This window comes from Ictalurus furcatus, chromosome 5, assembly GCF_023375685.1.
Source record: "Ictalurus furcatus strain D&B chromosome 5, Billie_1.0, whole genome shotgun sequence".
NCBI lineage: Eukaryota > Metazoa > Chordata > Actinopteri > Siluriformes > Ictaluridae > Ictalurus > Ictalurus furcatus.
Window position 1 is genome coordinate 21,366,690 of NC_071259.1, and position 21,424 is coordinate 21,388,113.

The 21,424-nt window shown below is 39.2% G+C and overlaps 1 protein-coding gene across 3 annotated transcripts; it reads left to right on the forward strand.

Moving 5' to 3' along the window:
* Window positions 1–13,103: 13,103 nt before the first annotated feature.
* gpr61 (G protein-coupled receptor 61) lies at window positions 13,104–18,307 on the forward strand. 3 transcript variants are annotated; one of them, XM_053625190.1, is made up of 3 exons: window positions 13,104–13,538; window positions 13,672–13,858; window positions 16,121–18,307. In XM_053625190.1, the coding sequence occupies exon 3, from the start codon at window positions 16,413–16,415 to the stop codon at window positions 17,790–17,792; it is 1,380 nt and encodes a 459-aa protein (XP_053481165.1). In that variant the 5' UTR covers window positions 13,104–13,538; window positions 13,672–13,858; window positions 16,121–16,412; the 3' UTR covers window positions 17,793–18,307. The 3 variants fall into 3 exon arrangements, with proteins under 3 accessions (XP_053481165.1, XP_053481162.1, XP_053481164.1); XM_053625187.1 differs by having other exon boundaries at window positions 13,104–13,473; XM_053625189.1 differs by having other exon boundaries at window positions 13,104–13,858.
* The last annotated feature ends 3,117 nt before the right edge of the window (window positions 18,308–21,424 follow it).

Consider the following 21,424-nt stretch of genomic DNA (forward strand, 5'->3'; position numbering starts at 1 on the left):
TCTTCAATTCTGCTATGAGAGGACACTGATGTTGGGCAGTAAGTCCCAAGAGTGTACGGGTTGAGAACGGGAGCCTGCTTCAATGTGGCTCACTCATGGTGGCTCACTCTCCATACCCATGGGTTTCAAAATAAGAGTCATACACTGACAACTCCATGTTGAAATAATATGCAATCATTTTATTACATGTGATTTTTGGTACAGTTTTTAATAACCCAATATATTTCCTGGTTCATCTGCATTTTCACTATTATAATATAAGTGGTCTAATATGCTAGATAGACATTTACAGTACCTTTTGGTAATAAAGGAAACAAACTTACTGTTAGACACCACGTTTATCAAACCCAAAGTAATATCTTATGTTTATCATAGGCTACATTGTCAGAGTCATTATCTATATAGCCACAATGTCATCTTGTTGCTGATTCTTTGATAAATTTTACATTTTTTAACTGAACTAGGATCCACATGAACATCTACCATGTTTTCTTTGTCCTCAAGCAGGAAAACTTTTAATTAGACTTTTAAAAAACTTTTAATACACTTTTAATTAGACTCAGTATTAAGAAATAAGTCTAAGAAAAAAATGTAGCAAAGTGTTCATATAGTAGTGATGGACACCCGTAACACTTACACTCAAATGATCAAACTTTACACTCCCACGTCTACTCAGGGAAATGCACATCACACCATTTGATAATGGGACTCAATAAAAACCATTACTTAATTTAAAACACTAGCACAAGTGACTGAGGGAGAAAAAAACTCAGCGCTAGCACGTAAGAAGAGCTAATTCCAGTGGGTGTCAGTAAACCATAAAACACAATTTGCAAAGTGCTTCAGTAATATTAAAAAAAAAGAGACTAAAATCACTCGGAGAAATATACTAGATAGATGCAGTAAGTGGGCTGACATTAAACCAGTGTGCAATAATATGTATTTTTAGGTTTCAGTGGCTGATGCAGCCTCGCAGAAAATGGGGAACATCTAACTTTTAAATGTATCCACTGTCAAAAGGTGAACATTTTTCTTTAAAATAATTACCAAGGCAGTATAGAGTAATTACACATTTTAGAGGAAGACTGATTTGAGCCTTATTAAACAAATAATGAGGCCTTAATTAACTCCCAATATGTGTTCTTTAAAGTGTTATCCATTTGTTATACTATCTGAGATTAATGTGCACCTATGCACATTTTTTCCTGCTATGTTTTAACTATTTATTGAGATTGATCCTGGATCTGGATTGCCAAGCAATCAAAGTTTGGTAATATTAATGCATTTTGTAAACCTAGATTTTGCAAATAAATTTCACCACATGGATCCACACCTAAGCCAAGAGTCTGTGTTACACACATGCCCAAACTTCACCAACCTAAATAAGACTTATAACCCAAGTATGATAATTTGATCTAATTAAATAAACTAAATGGGAAAAGACCATTTGATTAAAAGTACAATAAAAATATTAACAAGCCACCTATGCAAAAAAAAAAACTATGCAACCAGTTCTAAGTTCTAAGGAAACATTATGATTATAAAATAACACAAATATATACATATAACACTGATATAAAATGCTTTAATGCTATACAAAAGACAAGAGCATGCAGAGAGTGGCTATACACAACAATGGGGCTTACTGAAGGCTTTTTGGATATTTAAGACTTCTTAGTTTCCATGTTTTTTCCTTCTTTTCTTAGTATTTCCCCAAGGTACAAACAAAGATGTATACAGTGTTCTAGATGTATTTGGGGAGCATGGAGAGCTAGAATAACTCCATACTTTAAAGGTGCTAGTCAGGGATTTTATTTCTGTCTCTGTTTCTTCCTTCTCCCCTGATAAATATCTAGCCTAAAACCCATCTACCCCAGTTTTTCAACAAACTCATCACTGTGATTTTAGAAAACATATGTTGCCTCTAGTGTTGGGGGAAAAAAAATCTGACCACTGCTACATGCTTCACTTAGTGGTCTTTGAAAGTACATCAAGAAATTATATCATGTGCTTTGGGAGAGTCTCTTTGCAGTGTTGCTGGTATGAATCATATCAATGTGTCTCCATTCTGTGATTACTGGGAGCTTATTGGAAGGAAAAAAAAATACATTAGCCCATTTAATCAGCCTGGTCCTGCAGTCTGATTAAATGCGCTATTGTAATAACTCATTCACATATCATGAAATTTAATGGTCTATAAATAAACTATAAATGATCCAAAGATGCAGCCATATGATCTTGCCAGACAAAACATCTGTTCATAGGAAAAGAAACTTAGTGGAAATTCAGTCATCCTGTATTAATTAATTGCCATGCAGATGGAAAGGTTTTATCAACACAAGTACGTTCTTGCAGACATCAGAATAAGGCTAAAGAGTAGCATTTTCTTTTTCGATGCAGTGTCCAATGGACGAAAGGAATATGTTTTTATACTTAGCGCTTGTATGAATGTGTTTGCAGTTCAAACATCCAAATTTAATAGTGGTATAAAAATTTTAAAAGCTGCTTTCAGGAAGCTTCATTGGTCCTTGCTCCTGTGGCTACAACAGAACAGCTTTGGTGCTGAACCTGTGAAATATTCCAGGCCTTTCAAATGGTGTCAGGGGCCTTGAATCTTTATGATGCATATGTGCAGGCAACCTCCCCCCTCTATGCTCTTCCAGATGTATGCTTCAGCTCAGGATACAATAATGTACTTTTGTCCTGCATTAAAATAAATCTCTTATACCTATCCATGCTATTGACAGTCTTTTATATAGACATATTGTGTTGTATGTTTTTTTTTTAATATATTGGATTTAAAGCTCTGCGATGGATTGGCACCCTGTCCAGGGTGTACCCCGCCTTGTGCCTGATGCTCCCTGGGATTGGCTCCAGGTTCCCCCGCGACCCTGAAGAAGGAGTAGGTGGTAGAAGATGGATGGATGGATTTAAAGCTTCCTCAAAACCCCTCACTACATTACTGTTTATTATTACTGAGAAGCTTCATGATTTCTGAATGATTTCTTTATTGTTAATGCTGTGTCCTATTAGAGGATTGGATTATATCTGTTTTAAGCAGTGTGCAGGCTTGAGAGGAAGCATTAGGCCTAGATGAGAGAAAACTTGGTGCTTAGTTAAAATGAGTGCTATGTTTTTGCTTTATGGGGACTGTGGTTTTTGATTCACTGCTGGCTGGAGGGCATGCTGGATTCTTTTCTCTCCTGGTCATTACAGTTACATTGATACTGGAGTGTGGAAGGCCATGAACACCACTGTCTCTCGCTTACTGCTGTTCAAAGTTGGATCTCAAGTGGCTTTATCTTTGTTATGCAAGTGCACAGAAGGAAAAGATACAATACCTGAATCAACATGCTCTATATAATGTGCACATAAAGATTCATGTTTATGTTGCGCATGGCTTTATCTCTGCTTATGATGAAGATGAACTCATTTCTGGTGGAGATCTATCTATCTATCTATCTATCTATCTATCTATCTATCTATCTATCTATCTATCTGTCTGTCTGTCTGTTCTCAAAATTGATGTGTTGGAAGCAGGAAAAATGGGCAAGTGTAAGGATCTGAGTGACTTTGACAAAGGCCAAATTGTGATGGTTAGACGACTGGGTAAGAGCATCTCCAAAATGGCAGGTCTTGTGAGGTGTTCCTGGTTGAGTGGTTAGTACCTACCAAAAGTGATCCAAGGAAGGACAGGGTCATGGGCACCCAAGGCTCATTGAAGCACGTAGGGAGTTACAGCTAGCCCATCTGGTCTGATCCCACAGAAGAGCTACTGCAGTACAAAATGCTGAAAAAGTTAATGCTGGCTATGATAAAAAAGGTGTCAGAACTAACATTGCATCACAGCTTACTGTGTATGGGGCTGTGCAGAGCAGTCAGAGTGCCCATGCTGACCCCTGTCCACCGCTGAAAGTGCCTACAATGGGCACATGAGCATCAGAAATGGACCAGGGAGCAATGGAAGAAGGTGGCCTGGACTGATGAATCACATTTTTTTTTTTACATCATATGGATGGCCTGGGTGTGTGTTTTTGTTGCTTACCTGGTACCAAGATGCACTATGGGAAGTAGGCAAGCTGGTGGAGGAAGTGTGATGCTCTGGGCAATGTTCTGCTGGGAAACGTTGGGTCCTGGCATTCATGTGGATGTTACTTTGACATGTACAACCTACCTAAACATTGTTGCAGACCAAGTACACCCTTTCATGGAAACGGTATTCCCTAATAACAGTGGCCTCTTTCAGCAGGATATTGCACTGCAAAAATTGTTCAGGAATGGTTTGAGGAACATGACAAAGAGTGTTGACTTGGCCTCCAAATTCCTCAGATCTCAATCCGATCAAGCATCTGTGGGGTGTGCTGGACAAACAAGTCAGATCCATGGAGGCCCCGCCACACAACTTGCAGGACTTAAAGGATCTGCTGCTAATGTCTTGGTGCCAGGGTCATCAGGGCAGATTGGCAGTACCAGGATTCAAACTTGCAGCCTTCTGATCAGTAGCCCAAAGCCTTAACCATTTAACAACTTGACTTTCTAATATACAATACAACGATAATACACTGAGCACAGGCCCCTCACAGTTAAAGTACTGTATGTGAAGCATAAATAGCAAAATTACATAATCTTCCCCTGGTTGTCATATTTTCTCCAAACTTATTTGAATTTGTTCATATTTGTGTGGCGAGCTCCTCCTAATATAACAAATTACTCTGTTCCCTGAAGCACAAGTAGGCACAGAGAGTGGAACAAGGCATATTCTGATATTTTGGATTTAACATACATGGACAGAGCATATCCCTGGATAAATCCTATGCAATTTGAACCATGAGTAAAGTAGTCTGTGCATTACTTTGATCTGAATTGCAATATGCTGTGACCTGATAGAATGGATAGAATGGAAAGACATCTTTTTTCATTTCCTGTGTTATTGTGATTATTTGCTTAATATTTTAAAAGACTATTACATTTCATGTATTTACATGCTGTAGATTTACTATATTTAAGGGCACCTAAACAGAAGCAACCTTCATTTTTTACCCTGAGCATGTGAAAAGAGCTCTGGCTGTAACTCTTTCTCCCTATGTTAGAGAGTGAGCCTGGTTTATCTCAGCATGTGTGGTAGCATGTTCAAGCTGGAACGACCAGCATTTGTTACATTAACACATAGCAAGTAGGGGGTCCATGAATAGTGTTGTAAGCACTGGCGCCCTCTAGGAGAAATACGTCCCTATAATGTTTCATGAACTTTGAGGTCACTGATTTTAAAATCAAGTTTTTTTTTGTTGTTGTTTTTTATTTATTTATTTATTTATTTATTTTTTAATTGTGCGAAAACAAAGTCAAATTATATTAGATTTCTGATTATGATATACTTATATTTCAGTTTGATTGGAACTTCAGTTGATTCAGTGCAGCTAGTGTAACTCAGGGGACAGTTTGTCAGATACAATCAAATATATAAAAGCAATCAATCAATCAATCAAAATAAGAAAAGATAAATAAGATAAGGGTGGAAAGGAGGACATTAGACTCTCCCCTGTCAATTACAGTGACACTAGCCAGTCTGTAAATTCATGTATATTAGTGGAGTCCAAACTTTTTTTAATGGGGGACCATATGAGACCACATCAAAATACTCGAGAGCTTGCATTATACAGTCATAAATTTGTCTACCATGGTATATTAGAGCTGAAATTAAATAATGAGGATGAGCTCAAAGTGCAGAATTTCAGCTTTAATTTGATGGTATTTACGATTTTTTCCAAATCGTGTGAACATTGAAGGAATTACAAAACTTTTTATATTTTTACAAAATCGTGTGAACACTGAAGGAATTACAAAACTTTTTATATGAAGCATGTGATCACACCTAAGGGACTGGGGCAAAACATCTGTTTTACCCTCCATTAAAAGCCCAAATGTTGGTAGGGGCACTTCACCTGTGCTTCCCTCTGCATGTAAGCTCCCTGTGAATGTATGTGCAGCATACATTTGTGTAACATATTTTGTGGTCATTGAGACTGTGAGTATTGAGACCATGAGTCCTGGGCTTCCTGAGAAAGACATTAAATTTGACAAACTATCTCACAAAAATCTCTGCCTTAAGACACATCCTTCAAGGCCTACCTCTTTTGCCCTCTGAATTAATCAGGGCCTCCACCCTAGCACATGCACACTTTTGGTGCTCCTGCATATTGGTGTCTTCACCCTTATCATCAGGTTGGGTTGCAGTTAAAGTAAACTACACATAAACTAAAAACAGCAGAGGATCCAGCAAGGGTCCAGTTTGCATTTTTTTTTTTTTCTTTACAGCTTTGTCATTCTTGTTTACATTTTCAATAGCCTACAGTTAGTATAAAGCAGAGTGTTTGTGTGAGTGGGATGGAGGACCCAGTGGGGGTTTCTAGCCACATGCCTGAGTCAAGCATCATCAGCAAATAAACTACAGTAGGCGTGTCATTGCCACTCACTGTTCCTATGTCTAATATCACATACAACATTAATTATTCAATAATTTTCAGTAACCACTTTATACTGATCAATGTTCCAGTAAATCTGGAGCCTATCCCAGGAATATTGGGCACAAAGTTGCTCATTCTTCCTTTTTTTTCTATATTAATAATACAGAATAGGAACCGTTTTTTGGTTTTGTTTTTTTTTGTCATATTCTGTTTTCTGGAAATATACCCTCAGGCCTATGTCTTTCCACTGCACATAGTAACGTGAATCTTTTCCTGTATTTAGGCTATACGTTTTAAGGTTTTTAGATAGATCAGATCAGGCTTAAAGAATAATTGCTAACCCTCAAAATAAAGGTCCAAATTGTTAGTGCGTATCTACTGTTTATTTCTGTTCTCATCTTATGTTACCACCATGAAGCTGATGTCCCAACGTGGTTTATTCCTCTTGTTCCACAGCAATTTGCCAATGATTATTTTGTTTATTAATTAAAGAACAATACATAATTTTCTAAATATGTTTATAGTTATGTTTAATGTTATAAAATGTCTGCAAAATAAGTTAGCTCCTGTTCTCACTTACAATACAGCCCGATGTCTTTTTTTCACTGCTGAAGCTCAAACGATCAGCTTGGCATGTTACCCCCCACCCTTTCCTATGTTGAAAAACTTAAAAGAACTTTATATCTAACTTTTAAAAGTTAGAGGTCTAAATCTAAAGCGCTGACAGCGGAGATTCCTTCCAAAAATGCTGTAAATCAAACAAACAAACAAACATCTCTTCACAGAAAACTTATATCAATAGTTTATTTATGTGGAGTGTTCACCATACAAATCACTGTGTAAGTTGTTACTGTAGAAATTATATAACCTATTAGTATGAGCACATTAATATGAACCTGTGATTTGCCTTGTGTACACAATTATTTTCTGGGCTTATTAATATAAAATTAAAAAACACCTTCTGACCAATCAGAATCAAGCATTCAACAGGGCTAGGGATAATCATTAATTAAAAGCCTACCAAACATTGTTATAGAGGATAGTCAGGGAAGGATTTATTGTTAATGCTGTGTCCTATTAGCGGATTGGATTATATCTGTTTTAAGGAGTGTGCAGGCTTGAGAGGAAGCATTAGGCCTAGATGAGAGAAAACTTGGTGCTTAGTTAAAAGCAATCAACTAACAAGCTTTCTGCCTGCCCTAGGTTGAGTGTTTGTGTGTGTGTGTGTGTGTGTGTGTGTGTGTTAAATTGTTTTTTCGCTGACTCTGCTGCAGAAGTTGTAAGTGGGTCAGAGACTTGATCCACTGCTCTTCTTAGGAACGTGTTCAGCATCAGCAGCATAACCCTGCAGCCTTTCCACTTAACATGTCAGATTGCGGCATAGTCGTAATGGACTTGTGTGCTGCAAGAGACGCTCTTCTTGTCATCACGATTTGAATGCGTCCTACTTGCTTGGCTTTGCTATCTGTATATGGGAACAAGTTTTCTGCATATCATCACATCCATAGAAATGTCCCAGATTACCCATTAAAAAATGAACGTACTGTATTCCTATTTAAGGAAATACGATGTTTGTTATGTGTGTGTGTGTGGGGGGGGGGGGGGATTGGGGGCACAGTGGCTTACTGGTTTACACGTTTGCCTTTCGATTCCAGCCTCCTCCCTGTGTGTGCGGAGCTTGCATATTCTCCCCGCGCCTTGGGGTTTCCTCCAGGTACTCCAGTTTCCTCCTCCAGTCCAAATACATGCATTGTAGGCTGTGTGGCATCAATATAATTGTCTATGGTGTATGAATGGCCATGTGAGTGTGTGCGCGATTGTGCTCTGTGATGGATTGGCACCTCCGCCTTGTGCCCCGAGTTCCCTGGGATAGGCTCATACTCCCCCGCGATCATGTGTAGGAAAAGCAGTACAGAAAACGGATGGATGGATGTTTGTTGTAGCTTAGAGTTCGACATACAGATCTAGTGCAATTTCATTTATCAAAGATTACATTTCAGCTATTATTAAAGATCAGTTGTTATTATTAAAGCCTAATTACACAAAACTAGCTAAACGCACAAATACACACTAAGCCTGCAATGTCCTCAGAATTATATTGATCTTTTAATTATTTTTAAAACATACTGTAAACATTTTCTTCACATACTGTATGCACATTGTCAAAAATAAGTATTCCTTATGAGTAAATAATACGTCATCACCTCATTTGAGTACTGTTTTTTTTTTCTTTTTTCTTGCATCATTCATTTGTATGATGGCTCTAAGTATGAGTGACGGTTCACATCTGACTTGCTTATTAATAATTCATTATTAAATTCCAAAGCAGACACTGCTGCGACGTAGAGGCTATTTTAAAGTACCGCAGCAGGGAGGTTTTTCAGGGGGGAAAAGCAAACAAACACTTTAACTACGCCATATGATATGTAAGCTTGTCGTTCTCTGTATAAACTGTGATGGTAAGGGCTGGATTGTTTAAAAAATCCTTTTAAGAAGTCATCTTCCGTGATCTGATACAACGCCCACTTGTTCCTAATAACCACATCCCGATGAAGGACAGTCACATGACCTGGGTGCTTGTGATCTCAGGGGAGTTGTTCTCTGCTTTAGCACCCTGGTGTGACAGTGCCCCCATCTGGTGGTTTATGATATCAAGTAAAACTGAAAGATGGAAGAAGAAAAGTGGCAATTTGGCCTAAAGTAAAGGGCAGAGCAGACTCAGACAGCTCTGTACCTGGAGTACAAGGCATAACGTAATGCGGTAGTAAATGTTACTGTTATGAGTCAGTGTCAGTGTCAGTGCATTTTCAGCGCAGTGACTGTGTAGTATTTGCATGTAATTACATAGAAATTAATTAGACCAACTCGCAGCAAAACGGATTGGGTTGAAATGGATAGAAATATATAGGTTCTATTGGGTTGAAATGGATAGAAATATATAGGTCCCATCACTGTGTGCTTCTGATGTACAGAGATCGTGCAGTATGAGTCATGTTCGTCTGACGGTGTGTGTGTGTGTGTGTGTGTGTGTGTGCGCGCGCGCGCGCGCGCGTGCTTATTTTGGGATGGTCTTGCTACATTTATAGTTGCGTATAAGTGGCTGTTGTGCAGGGAGACGGATGAACGGTTATTTCTCGGAGGCAGCTCCGAGTCTATGGGCTCCCAGGTTGTCATGGAGACCATTGTATTTTGTCTCTGCCATGATTGGCGCTGCTGGGGTGAGCAAGTGTGTGCTATTTCTGTCTTTATTCAACACCTTCAACGCGCGCGCGCACGCACGCACACACACACACACACACACACACACACACACACACACACACACACAAACCTAATTCTTTCAATTTCTCTCTTTATTTTAAAAAAAAATAAAATCTCACATGCACATACACACAAGTGGAATGACATGTGTTCATGCTGAAATCCTTGTGCCATTTTGTCCTCTTCATTCTTCATGCATTCTCAAGAATGCTTTTAATGTCACACACTCCACACTCTACTATGGGCCTGTGCATGAATCTGCAGATAAACCTGTGTTGTGTTTGCATGTAAATAAGCTTTATCATGATATCCTTGCTGCCCATTGCTGAGGAGGATCAGCTCTAATGAAGTTCCACCCTGAAAAAGCAGCGCAGTGGTGAGGAAGGAAGTGGTGAAGATGTAGCTCTGGCAGATGATCCACTTTTCACACCCTCTGGGTGATAAGTGCAACATCACTCTGCAGCATTACTCTAAACCAGTGCCTCATGAGCAATGTCACACACTCCGACTTACAAATGAACACAGCAGAGCTGCTCAACATTCTGTCAAGCTTTAAATAAGACAAAGAGCTCCTTGTTTCTCTAATTAACAATTGCATCCATTCATCCCTAGCTTCTTTTCTTTTTCATGTTATCCAACGTTTTGACTTGGTTTGTTTTTGTAATGGTAATAAAGTAGAATTGCACTCTCTTATTGTGACTGCAGGTTTTTTTTTCCCCAGGCAGACCGTTCCACAATTAAAGCACTGATTTACATATCAAAAATTGCTTTATACACTAACACTACCTTTAAAATGATTCTGGATACTATGATTGTAGCCTATAATAAGACCTGCAAAGATCAACATTACAGAAATATCTTTGTTAATTCCTGGGACAAAAATAAAACCTGGATTTAGAACAGCTCTTTGTTTACTGGCAGAATAATAGATCGGTGTGTTGCCTATTTTTTAAACATCGTTCATATGTAGATTTTGGCTCATATTGTTTTTGTAGTGGATCAGTTTCCTATTGACAGATGCTAACACCTGATTTGTGTTTAATCTGAGAGAATCTTGTAAATATGCCCTGAGAAATGTTTTAAGACAATATTTTTGTTAAAATTAAGACTTAGAAAATGAAGGAGAGTGCAGGGACAAATATTAAATGATGAAGATTGCGAGGACTATGTGGCAAGACTAACTGAAAGATTAATATAAATAGAAAGAGTAAATATATTTGAATTAAAATGTGCAACCAGTCCCACCAGGATTTTGTGATAGCAGAAATGAATGCAAAATCAAGCAAACTTTCAAAGCGATATTTGGAGGAGCTTGCCATTTTTCAAAATTACCACAGATTTGGGCTTAGACGTGACATGTGACATTATCACACTGCTCGTTCAGTCAAAGTCCTCTTCGATTCACGTGCGTCGAACATGAGTACAGCTAAAAGTTCTCATTCACCAACAAACATCACTGTGAAAGACAATTTCACCAATTGCAATAAAGTACAAAAAAACTCTGCAAGTTGCATCGCACATATTGAAAAAAGCTGCAGCAAAATCAAGCATGTTGGTCTGCAACAATTACAAAGAACCTCAGTGAAATCTTGTATGGACTGTAAAACACTTACACACATATACTGTATATGATAGTTGTGGTGGTATACTGTGCAGTAAGTAATATTACTGCCTCAAAGCTCCACGGTCCCTGGTTCTATTCTTGGGTTACTGCCTGTTCTCTGTGCAGTTAATGCACTCTAACAAATGCTGGGTTATTTTTTTCTACCCAAACGCTGGGTTGAGCCTTTTGGGTAATATTTTTCTCAGTCTTGGGTAGTTTTTGGGTAGTTATGTGTAAACCAACCATTGGGTTAGTGGCTGTGTCATTTTTACTGACTCAATACACTCCTGAATCAATGCACTCCTCCCCCACCCCTACTCATCAGCCCAACTCCATGGGTCAAATCAACTCAGCGCTGACTGTTTGAATTCGTCTCAGGTGGAGGTAGCGGTTTTCATAATGACAGACTGTTAGATTTATTTAGAGAAACAAGGTTTGGCATCAATATATGTATCAATAAAACCATTACTATACACTAGAAAAAGCAAAAATGTGTGATAACAGTCCAGTTTACATGACATAAATGCACCGCTATATTCATCAGCTTTAGCTTACTTGTTTGTAATGCCCACTCGGATCGTAAGTTGGTTACTCAGCTTTTTTTTGGATGTTTCTCCTTTGATCAAAATCTAACGTTTTCATCTTAAATATGTGACTTCTTTGAGTCATTTACTTCAAAGTCTATAAATAAACATCACTTTAACAGCTCTAGCGATACATTTCTGAGCACCTTTGTATAAATAAAGGTTGATACCATGTTGACATATTTGTTTATAATGTGGTATATTTGACATTTTCAAAGGGTAAAAATAACCCTGAAAACATTATCCCATTTATGAAATAAAATGAACCCAGCGTTTTTGTAAAAACGAAACCGTCCTTTGGGTTGAAACGACCCATTTGCTGGGTTACAAACAACCTAACTTGATGGGTTAGTTTAGCCCAAAACGTGTTCTGTCCTACATTTGCCCAGCCGTTGGGCTAAAAATAACCCAATTTGGGGTTTTTTAACCCAGTGTTTTTTAGAGTGTGATGATGAATGAATGAAAGTTGTCTCATTCTATGGAAGGGTGTTTGGTTTTCCAGCAAACATAAATAAGCTGGTCCTGGTGACAAGATATTCCTATACATTTGTTCATTTGTCATTCTATTTTATATGAGGCATTGAGGGTTAAGGGCTTGCTCAAGGGCCTAAAGCTGGGTTCACACTGTACGAGTTTGGCCACAATTTGGTCGTCTGAAACTAATTCTGCTAATCTTAAAAGATTCCTATAATCCTTGTTCAAACTCTGTAGTCTTTGATTGCTAGTTTTACATGTTCCCCGACAGCCGATTAATAGCCGTTGCGATCAAATGTTTCCTCTGATTAAATTCTGTCAGAAGATTTGAGGCACAGTCCTGTAGTGTGGCTTCTCCTACTCCGTACGAGTCTTCTTGCGTGCATCTTGACCGTCGTACAGTCTGACATTAATGACAACTACAGCAGGGATCATGTTCGTACATTAAACATCACACATTAAACGACAATTAAACATCACACCTTGTGCACCTGGCTTTACAGTGGTTCTTTGGATTTGAACTCTCTACAGAACCATTACTTCCACTGTCCACTGTCCCTGTATTTATTGTCATAATCAAGTGCTATGGAAAAAAACCTTACTTATTTCCATCCTTTTGCGGGTTTTTCACCTGTCTGTAAGGAATGTTGACCCCATTGTGTTTGTCTGTGTACAATTGTGACTCGGAACAAGAGGGAGCACTAGGACCCTGTGAAGAGTGCTTCGCTCCTGCCTGCCTGCCTGTATCCCTCTCCACTACATACTGATCTGCAATTACCCTGTGTGTGTGTGTGTGTGTGTGTGTGTGTGTGTGAGAGAGAGAGAGAGAGCACGGGAGCACATGTTTATGCGTGGATGTGTGTGTATGTGTGTGTGTGTGAGTGAGTGTGTGACAGAGGGGATGTGTGAGCGTGTGCATGCGAGTGTGTGTGTGTGTGTGTGTTAAAGGCAGATTTCTAAGCAGAGAGGATTTCGTCGGCTCCTCTTTCCATTCATCGGCTCAAGCAGAAACCTGACCACCTGGACCGCTTGCCTGCCTGGAGCACAGTTTAGCGGAGGAAGCATCGGCGGTCGGCAGAATGAAATGGTGTGTGTGTGTGTGTGTGGGTGTGGGTGGGTGAAGAGGGGGTAGAGGTGAGATGAAAGGACCAGGTGAGGAGAGGTGTCGGGTGCCTCTCTCTCTCTCTCTCTCTCTCTCTCTCTGTCTCTCTCCCTCTGTCTTTCTCCTCTTTCTATCCCTTTTCACACTCTCATTCTCTCTGTACCTCTGCTTGTGCAACACCAGCATCAGGAGCGTGGAAGGAGAACCTCTCTCTCGGACCTTCACTCCATAGCAACCTCCTGGAGGCTGGGGTACGTTCCCAGTCCTGTCAGCTCTCAGCTTATCTCCTGCCTCTGTTTCCAGCCACATGGGCCGAATCTGCACTCATCTGAACTCACCTGGTCTCCAACGCTCCTCCTGTGAAGGCAAGGTAGTCTGAACCTCTCCAGCATTCTTCTGCAACACTTCCCCATGCAACAAGCTTTAATGAACTGTAATAACTATGTAAACACACTGACTTGTAGTCTCGTTTCCACAGAAAAGCTACAAATATGTCTGAAATAGATTATTGGTGTAACTGGTGGCAAATTCTGGATGAGCAAATGCAGTATTTGTATTATTAATATTCCATTATGAAATGTCATGAATTTGGGACTTTACTTGGATGGTTAATGTGTTTGGTGCAATGAACACAGGCCTCATATCATCATGTTCAATGAGGAGCAAAACAGTAGGGCTGTACAAAAACAGTACTGTAAACCAATAAGCACAGAACATTTGGGGGTGGGGGGGCTAAGGAAAAAGAAAGGGCTAAAGAAGTCAAAAACCAGGGTTGGTTTTAGTCATGTGTGTTTAATATATTTCTCAGCTGGCAGGATGGGATGTTGTTGGTTGTAGCTTCCAAGTTCAGAAAAACACAAGCTTTTATTTTGAAGAAGTATTATCATTATTTTATTTTATTTTTTTTTTGCATGTGCATTTACAATATTGCATATTTGTATTATTTAAAGCCAACTTTGTTTTAATTCTCCTCATATGTCAGTGGTCTTTGTGATCGTTTTCCCGTTATGCAACAAATCCAAACTGCTTAGACAAGCTCAATGATAGGAAGATTAGAGAAATGTTGTTTTGATTGATATACTGATTACTAATTATTTGATGACTTATTTCAAATACCTTATCAGAGATTTACTCCAGAATGTGTAATGTATAAGAAGCGTGGGATTTTTCCGAAGTCAGTTTTATAGACTATATTAATAGCACTTGTATGAAATCTCCAAACTTCATTTTATAGGCTGTGTTAATGTTGTCTGTAAAGACATTGAGAACAAACATTTATATTTTAGCCTAGTTGAAGACATCTAACTTGAGGCTTCCAGAAATGTCTGCCAATAATATTACAGATTATCTGTCAGTTCTTATGGCAACTCTTGTTTTCCTTTTCTTGTTTCCTTGTTTGGTTTACTACTTCATGATGCTACTAAACCACAGGTCTGTATTAAAAGGGATTGAACGAGGTTGAGGTCAGCTCTGCAGGTTGCTTTCAGTTATGTATTTATTTTTTTGTCACATAAGAGCACACAGTTGAAGGTGGCTGGTTCACCTTAATCAACTTTTAGAAATCAGTGTTTTGTGGGTATTGTAAGGTTTTCTTTGAAAGTCACTGTGCAGTAAATCAGAATGTAATAGGTTATTGCCAATCTTTTTAAACCCAAAGTGGGTCAAGATGACAGTCTTACTGTGTAGCGCTGTTGCCATTAGCCTATGTTTGATTTTTCTCGAATAGTGGTCAACTTAACTGCAGATGCTGCTTCATTTTGCTGCAAATGCTGTCCCACTTTCCTGGAAACATCTAATAATAAAGATGAAGAGGAAAGCTGCATTAACAACATTAATTCATGAATGTGTTGATCAATTTGATCTGCAAATCAATTGCCAAACCTACAAAAAAATAGAGTCTATCCAGATTAGCCTTCGAGCTCTGGTAACATCATTGATCACAATGAGCAGATTTGGTGGGTGAAGTGTTTTTAATTCTCTTATTGCACTTGCATATTGATTGTGGAAAAGTTAATAATAAAAAGTTTTCAACCCACAGTACAATATGCAGTTCTAAAGTGGCAACATTTACATGTACAAGATCTGCCTACATTCATAGTCATAGTTGAGATATGACCAACCACAGATCTTTTAACATAGCCTGTTACTTACCAATTACTGCAAATAAAGCTCTTTAATAACTTTTAATGACTTTTAAAACTTTTTCAGGTCAGTGACTATATCGTGCTTTGAAGAAGCTCATTGTGTCATGGTGTCCAAAAGTTTGTTTTCCCACTGGAAACCGGTGCATGAAAATGCATATACACAGACGTATAGCGAGTCAATCTGATTACAACCTTTAACATACAGAAGCTTGTAGGCAGAAAAGAGTACAAAATGTCAGACTGTCTGTGGCCCTGAAATGGACACTACATGTGTCAATATACCAGACAAATATGGTATATTTAGCAGTATTTGCAAATTGCATGCTTTCCTGTAGTCGTCAGTCCTCCTTTTGATTAAAGCAAGACAAAGAATCTAGGAAGGAAGTATTTTCAAGATGAGACTGCTAATGAGGAAAAGAGTTGTGTATATAGGAAAAATGCACATTTGATTTAACATGAACATCAGCATCTTTTCTCTCATTCTTTAGGCAAAGAACTGTCAGTCAGAAGATACTGGACATTGAGTAGGATGGAGACTCTGCCAACATGGAGGCAGACCCAAAACGATGCTTGGAAATGAGGTAACCAGGTGTACCAAGACAAATCTATGGCATTGTTCAAACGCTAAGCTAAATATCAAGCTTAAACTCCATCATCATGCCATTATACTAATAATACAGACTTTGTTAAGCCCTCTACTTGGGCTTGTCTCAGGTAAAGGAGGATGGGTGATAGGCCCATGAATGTAATTTTTGACCAAACTCCTCATCCCATCCTCACATGGATCCTTCTGCCTCCCTCCACACGCCGAGGAACCTCACAAGCCACGGTCAGCTCAATAGTGGCTCGGTCAATGGCTCAGGAGTGTCTCTAACCAATGATGGAACTCTCTTCCACATGCTGGCCCTCTGCACCATGGTCTTGATGGACATCCTGGCTGTGGTAGGCAACCTGACTATAATGGCAGTCATTGCCAGGGCACCGCGCCTGCACAAGTTCATCTTCGTCTTCCACCTGTGTCTGGTGGACCTCTTGGCTGCTCTAGTATTAATGCCTCTGGGGATGTTGACAGAGCAGGCATTCTTTAATGAAACTGTGTGTCAGGCATACCTGTGCTTGAGTGTTGGCCTTATCAGTGCCACCATCCTCACCATCTCAGCCATCAATGTGGAGCGGTACTACTACATTGTGCACCCGATGCGCTATGAGGTTAAAATGACCATTGGTCTGGTAGTTTCTGTTCTGGTCGGCATATGGATCAAAGCAACACTCATGGCTGCTCTTCCCTTGCTGGGATGGACGCTGCAGAGGGAGGAGGAAGTGCAGACAAATTTGGTGTTGGAACCTAGATGCTGCTCTTTGCATTCAATGAACAGGGGGCCCCACCGCTTGGTTTTTATGCTCCTCTTTGCACTCATATACTTCCTCTGCCCGGTATTTATCATTCTTGTGGTTTACTGTAACATGTTCAAGGTAGCCAGAGTAGCGGCTATGCAACCAGGTCCTGTGCCTACATGGGTGGAGACTCCACGGCCTCGTTCAGACTCTTTAAGCAGTCGGTCCAGCACAGCAGCAAGCCTTGCAACAACTCGCAACACACCGCAGAGGACATTTGGTGGTGGGAAGGCAGCAGTTGTATTGGTGGCTGTTGGGGGTCAGTTCCTAGGCTGCTGGCTCCCCTATTTCTCTTTTCACCTCTACTCGGCCATTGTCGCCTCCTCTCCTGCCTCACTGGCTCAAATAGAAGATGTGGTCACTTGGATAGGTTACTTCTGCTTCACCTCCAATCCCATTTTCTATGGCTGTCTGAACCGGCAGATCCGTGAGGAGCTGGCGAGAAACGTGGCGTGCGTCTTTAAGTGGGGGCGGCCACGTGACGAGGACGAGCAGTTGCCCAGCAGAGAGGCTTCTATCGAAGAGAACTTCCTCCAGTTCCTACAGGGCACCGGTTGTAGCCTGGGGCCCAGGAACTCACAAAGCATCTCCGTCCCCCAGAAGGATGATGAGGACACTCTCTCTGCTCATCGTAGGCCTTCAGTCGACTTCCACATCCCTGGACAGATCATGGAAGAGACGTCAGAATTCATTGATCAGCAGCAGCTGAATGATCTCAATATAACAGGCAACTGTTTCAAAACAATGTCTGAGCTGCAGGGTTAATATTTACAGAATATTTATGGAATATATGTCTTTTATTGTTAGAATGATTTGTTGTGCATTCTTTTTGATAACCTGCCTGATACTTTGTATTTGGAGATAAGGCTAATGTTTGGTTTTTAGGATTCACTTTTATTGATGGAATGCATTCTGGTAGAACTCAGCTTATATACAACAGTTGCTCTGCGTGGGATTGACAAGAAATGATCTCATCACTGTAACTAGTTACTAATCCTTTATTTTTTCAGTCCACCAATTATGAGAATATGAGAGGTTGCCTGTTACAGGAACAAGCCATTGCTTAATTAGGCCCACTACTTGACGTTAGGAGTATGAATTGACCCACATGACTATCAAAGGTGGCTTGATGTGTCCTTGTCTGTTACACTGTAATGCAGGTTTACAGTTTCTACATGTATGAACATGTGTATAAACTATGGTGTCCTACAAAGTCCCAGATACTGAGGTTTATGCAACTATGGCATACATGCAACATGATCCATAATGTTTATTTTTAATGTAGGAAAACATATGGAGTTCAGGTCCTGGCTATATAAAGACAGACACATTTTGTAATTGGAAAAAAAAAAACAAGCATTGCCCTAGAAGTCACACACTTTCTGCACCTTGTGACATGACGAGCACAGTATCCTCCGGGCTTTGAGCTTTATGAAGCACCTGATTTATCAGAATAGTGGAAGCATCAGATAACTGGGTCAAATAGGGTTAGCTGGGAACACGGGTCACTATAAATGTGCTCCAAGAGTTTATTTAACTTTATAAAAACAGGTCTGAAAAAGTCAAGTAATTTTGCCTTTCAACCCACTTTCCTAGTCAGTTTTTTACAACAAAAACAAGTTACAGGTCTTAATGATCAAAGGAGGCCATTTTGTTTAAACATAGCAGTCAGGTACAATGTGTCAGACTGGTTAGCTTCTCACTTTAATGAGTACTGTGCTATTAAGAAAAACAGATCACATGAGTATTTAACTTGTGATGTGTGCAGCTTTCAGCTTTGAAACAATCCTGCTGCTGAAGAGTCAAATGCCAGTGGTCTTATAAGGTGAGCAGTATTGTAGCTTGGGTTTACTAGAAAGGTAGGGGTTCTTCTGATTGTGAATAGACACTGCCACTGTCCTGTTATTTAAGGGTAAACCCAACTCTGATCCCTGCAGTACAGAACTGTTTGAATTAGGAGCATCAACATGTTGTGGCTACAGAACACAATAAAGGCAATACTTACACAAGTTGATAAGTTCTTTTGCCTTCCTTTACCACTCAGTCTGATGATACAATTTTATTCCTATGAGTCTTTTTCTTCTTTCTTTCTTTCTTTCTATTATTTACTTGAACAAATACAGTAGAAAATTCAAGAGAAGTTATTGCTATTTCGAGTCCAAAATTTCATGGTGCTTTACACAGAAAAGAAGGCAGGGGTTCCCAAACTAGGTTTTGTGTCCACACATGGGGTTGCTTGATTTACAAATGCGGTCAGAAGAGAAACTTTTTTTCATTCATTTACTTTACAAATTAATATTTGAAATATCAAAGACAGATTTTGTGTGAAATATTTTCAAATATTTTGAAATGTTACTGGGAATCACTTTCAGTCAAGCCACATTTAAATTAATAGGGTCCATATTATTTTACTCTTTTCTTTTTGGTTTAATTTAAAAAAAAAAAAAAAAAAAAAAACGCTTTTCACTATCCTGACATGCAGCACTAACATAGTTCAACAATAAAAATGGACAAATTTGTCCATCTGCCTCCACTAAACAAACTGGCGTTGTGTCTCAAATTGCATACTTATGTACTATTCTAGACTGTTGAGTACTAACATTAACAGGGTTTCTATTATACTTAATGTATGAATTTTCAAACCTAGCAGAAAGGTCTGATTTGCTTACTAGTCTTCTAGATTTTCTATATTAGTACATTGAGTGTACTAATTTTGAGTGTAAGGTCGTTTTTGAGATGCAGCTCAATAAAACAATCAACATGATAGCGGAAAGTTTTAAGAGAGACGGAGCTTTTCAGTATGTTTAACATTACTGTGCGTAGAATTTTGCAGTTCAACATTTAGCTCTGACGTGCCAGCTAGTGAATGTCACTTTTAAATCTTCCAGATGTATATAAGATAGACAGACAGTGTGTGAATAATAATGCTGCACAATCATATGTGTACATTCGCACTTGAGCATTGTTTACGAGACATTGGCTGAGAGAGATATACCATATTGGGCCGTTATTCGGTGCTGAAAAAACAGTTCTCGCACTGTTCTCTACACAGTTAACACATGATTAGTACTGCAGTTTTATGCTGCGATTTATTTGGGTTTTATTTGGGTGGTCTGCCACCAAAGGTGCTATGATCTAAGTTGTTTAAGACATCTTAAATATCAGGAAATGAAAGCTGAAATTCTGATCTACTGTCTGATATTTATCTTTTGATGTCGAACCTAAATGTTTACGGTGTATAGCAAAAATATTAATTTTGCAGGGACCTGTGTGTGTGTGTGTGTGTGACTCCAGTCTCTGAGTATTGAGGAGTCTGATGGTTTGGGGGAAGGAACTGTTACACAGTTAGGCCGTGAGGGCCCGGATGTTTCTATACCGTTTGCTATGTATATACGTATGAAACAACGATAATGTTAGTTAGCATAGTCAGTGAGTCGAGAAGAAGAGGGCATCAAAAAACCCGCTGGCTGGACACAATCAAAGCTGACACGAATATGCACATGAAAGAACTGAATAAAGCGGCCCAAGATAGGAAAGCGTGGAGAATGATGATCGAAGTGACCGAAAGTCGGCTTCAACTGAATGGATAACTCATCATCATATATATATATATATATATATATGCACACACACACACACATATATATATATATGACACACACATACACACAGTGCTGTGAAAAAGTATTTGTCCCCATCCTGATTTCTTCTGTTTTTGTGTATATCTCATACTAAATAATTTTAAATCTTCAAACAAAATACAACATAAAACAAAGGCAACCTGAATAAACACACAATGCAGTTTTATTTTTTATTTTTATTTAAACAAAAATGTTATACAACACCAATTACCAATGTGAAAAACGAATTGCCCCTTAAACTTAAAATCTGGTTGTGCCACCTTTAGCAGCAATAACTGCAACCAAACACTTCCGATAACTAGAGATCAGTCTTTCACTTTCCTCTGAGACTAGGACTTACTCCCATGCTTAAATCATTGTCTTGCTGCATAATCCAGTTGCACTTGAGTTTCAACTTACAGACTGAAGACCGGACATTCTCCTTTAGATTTTCTGGTAGAGAGCAGAATTCATGTTTCTGAAGCCCTGAAGGCCCTGAAGCAGCAAAGCATCCCCACACCATCACACTTCCACCACCATACTTGACCGGAGGTATGTTCTTTTTGTAGAATTTGGTGTTTGGTTTGTGTCAGATGTAATGGGACCCCTGTCTTCAAAACAGTTCCACTTTCAACTCAAACACAGAGCATTCTCCCAAAAGGTTTGAGGATCACCAAGGTGTGTTTTGGCAAAATTCAGATCAGCCTTAATGTTCTTCTGGGTCAGCAGTGGTTTTCACCTTGCCACTCTTCCATTTATGCCATTTTTGCCCAGTGA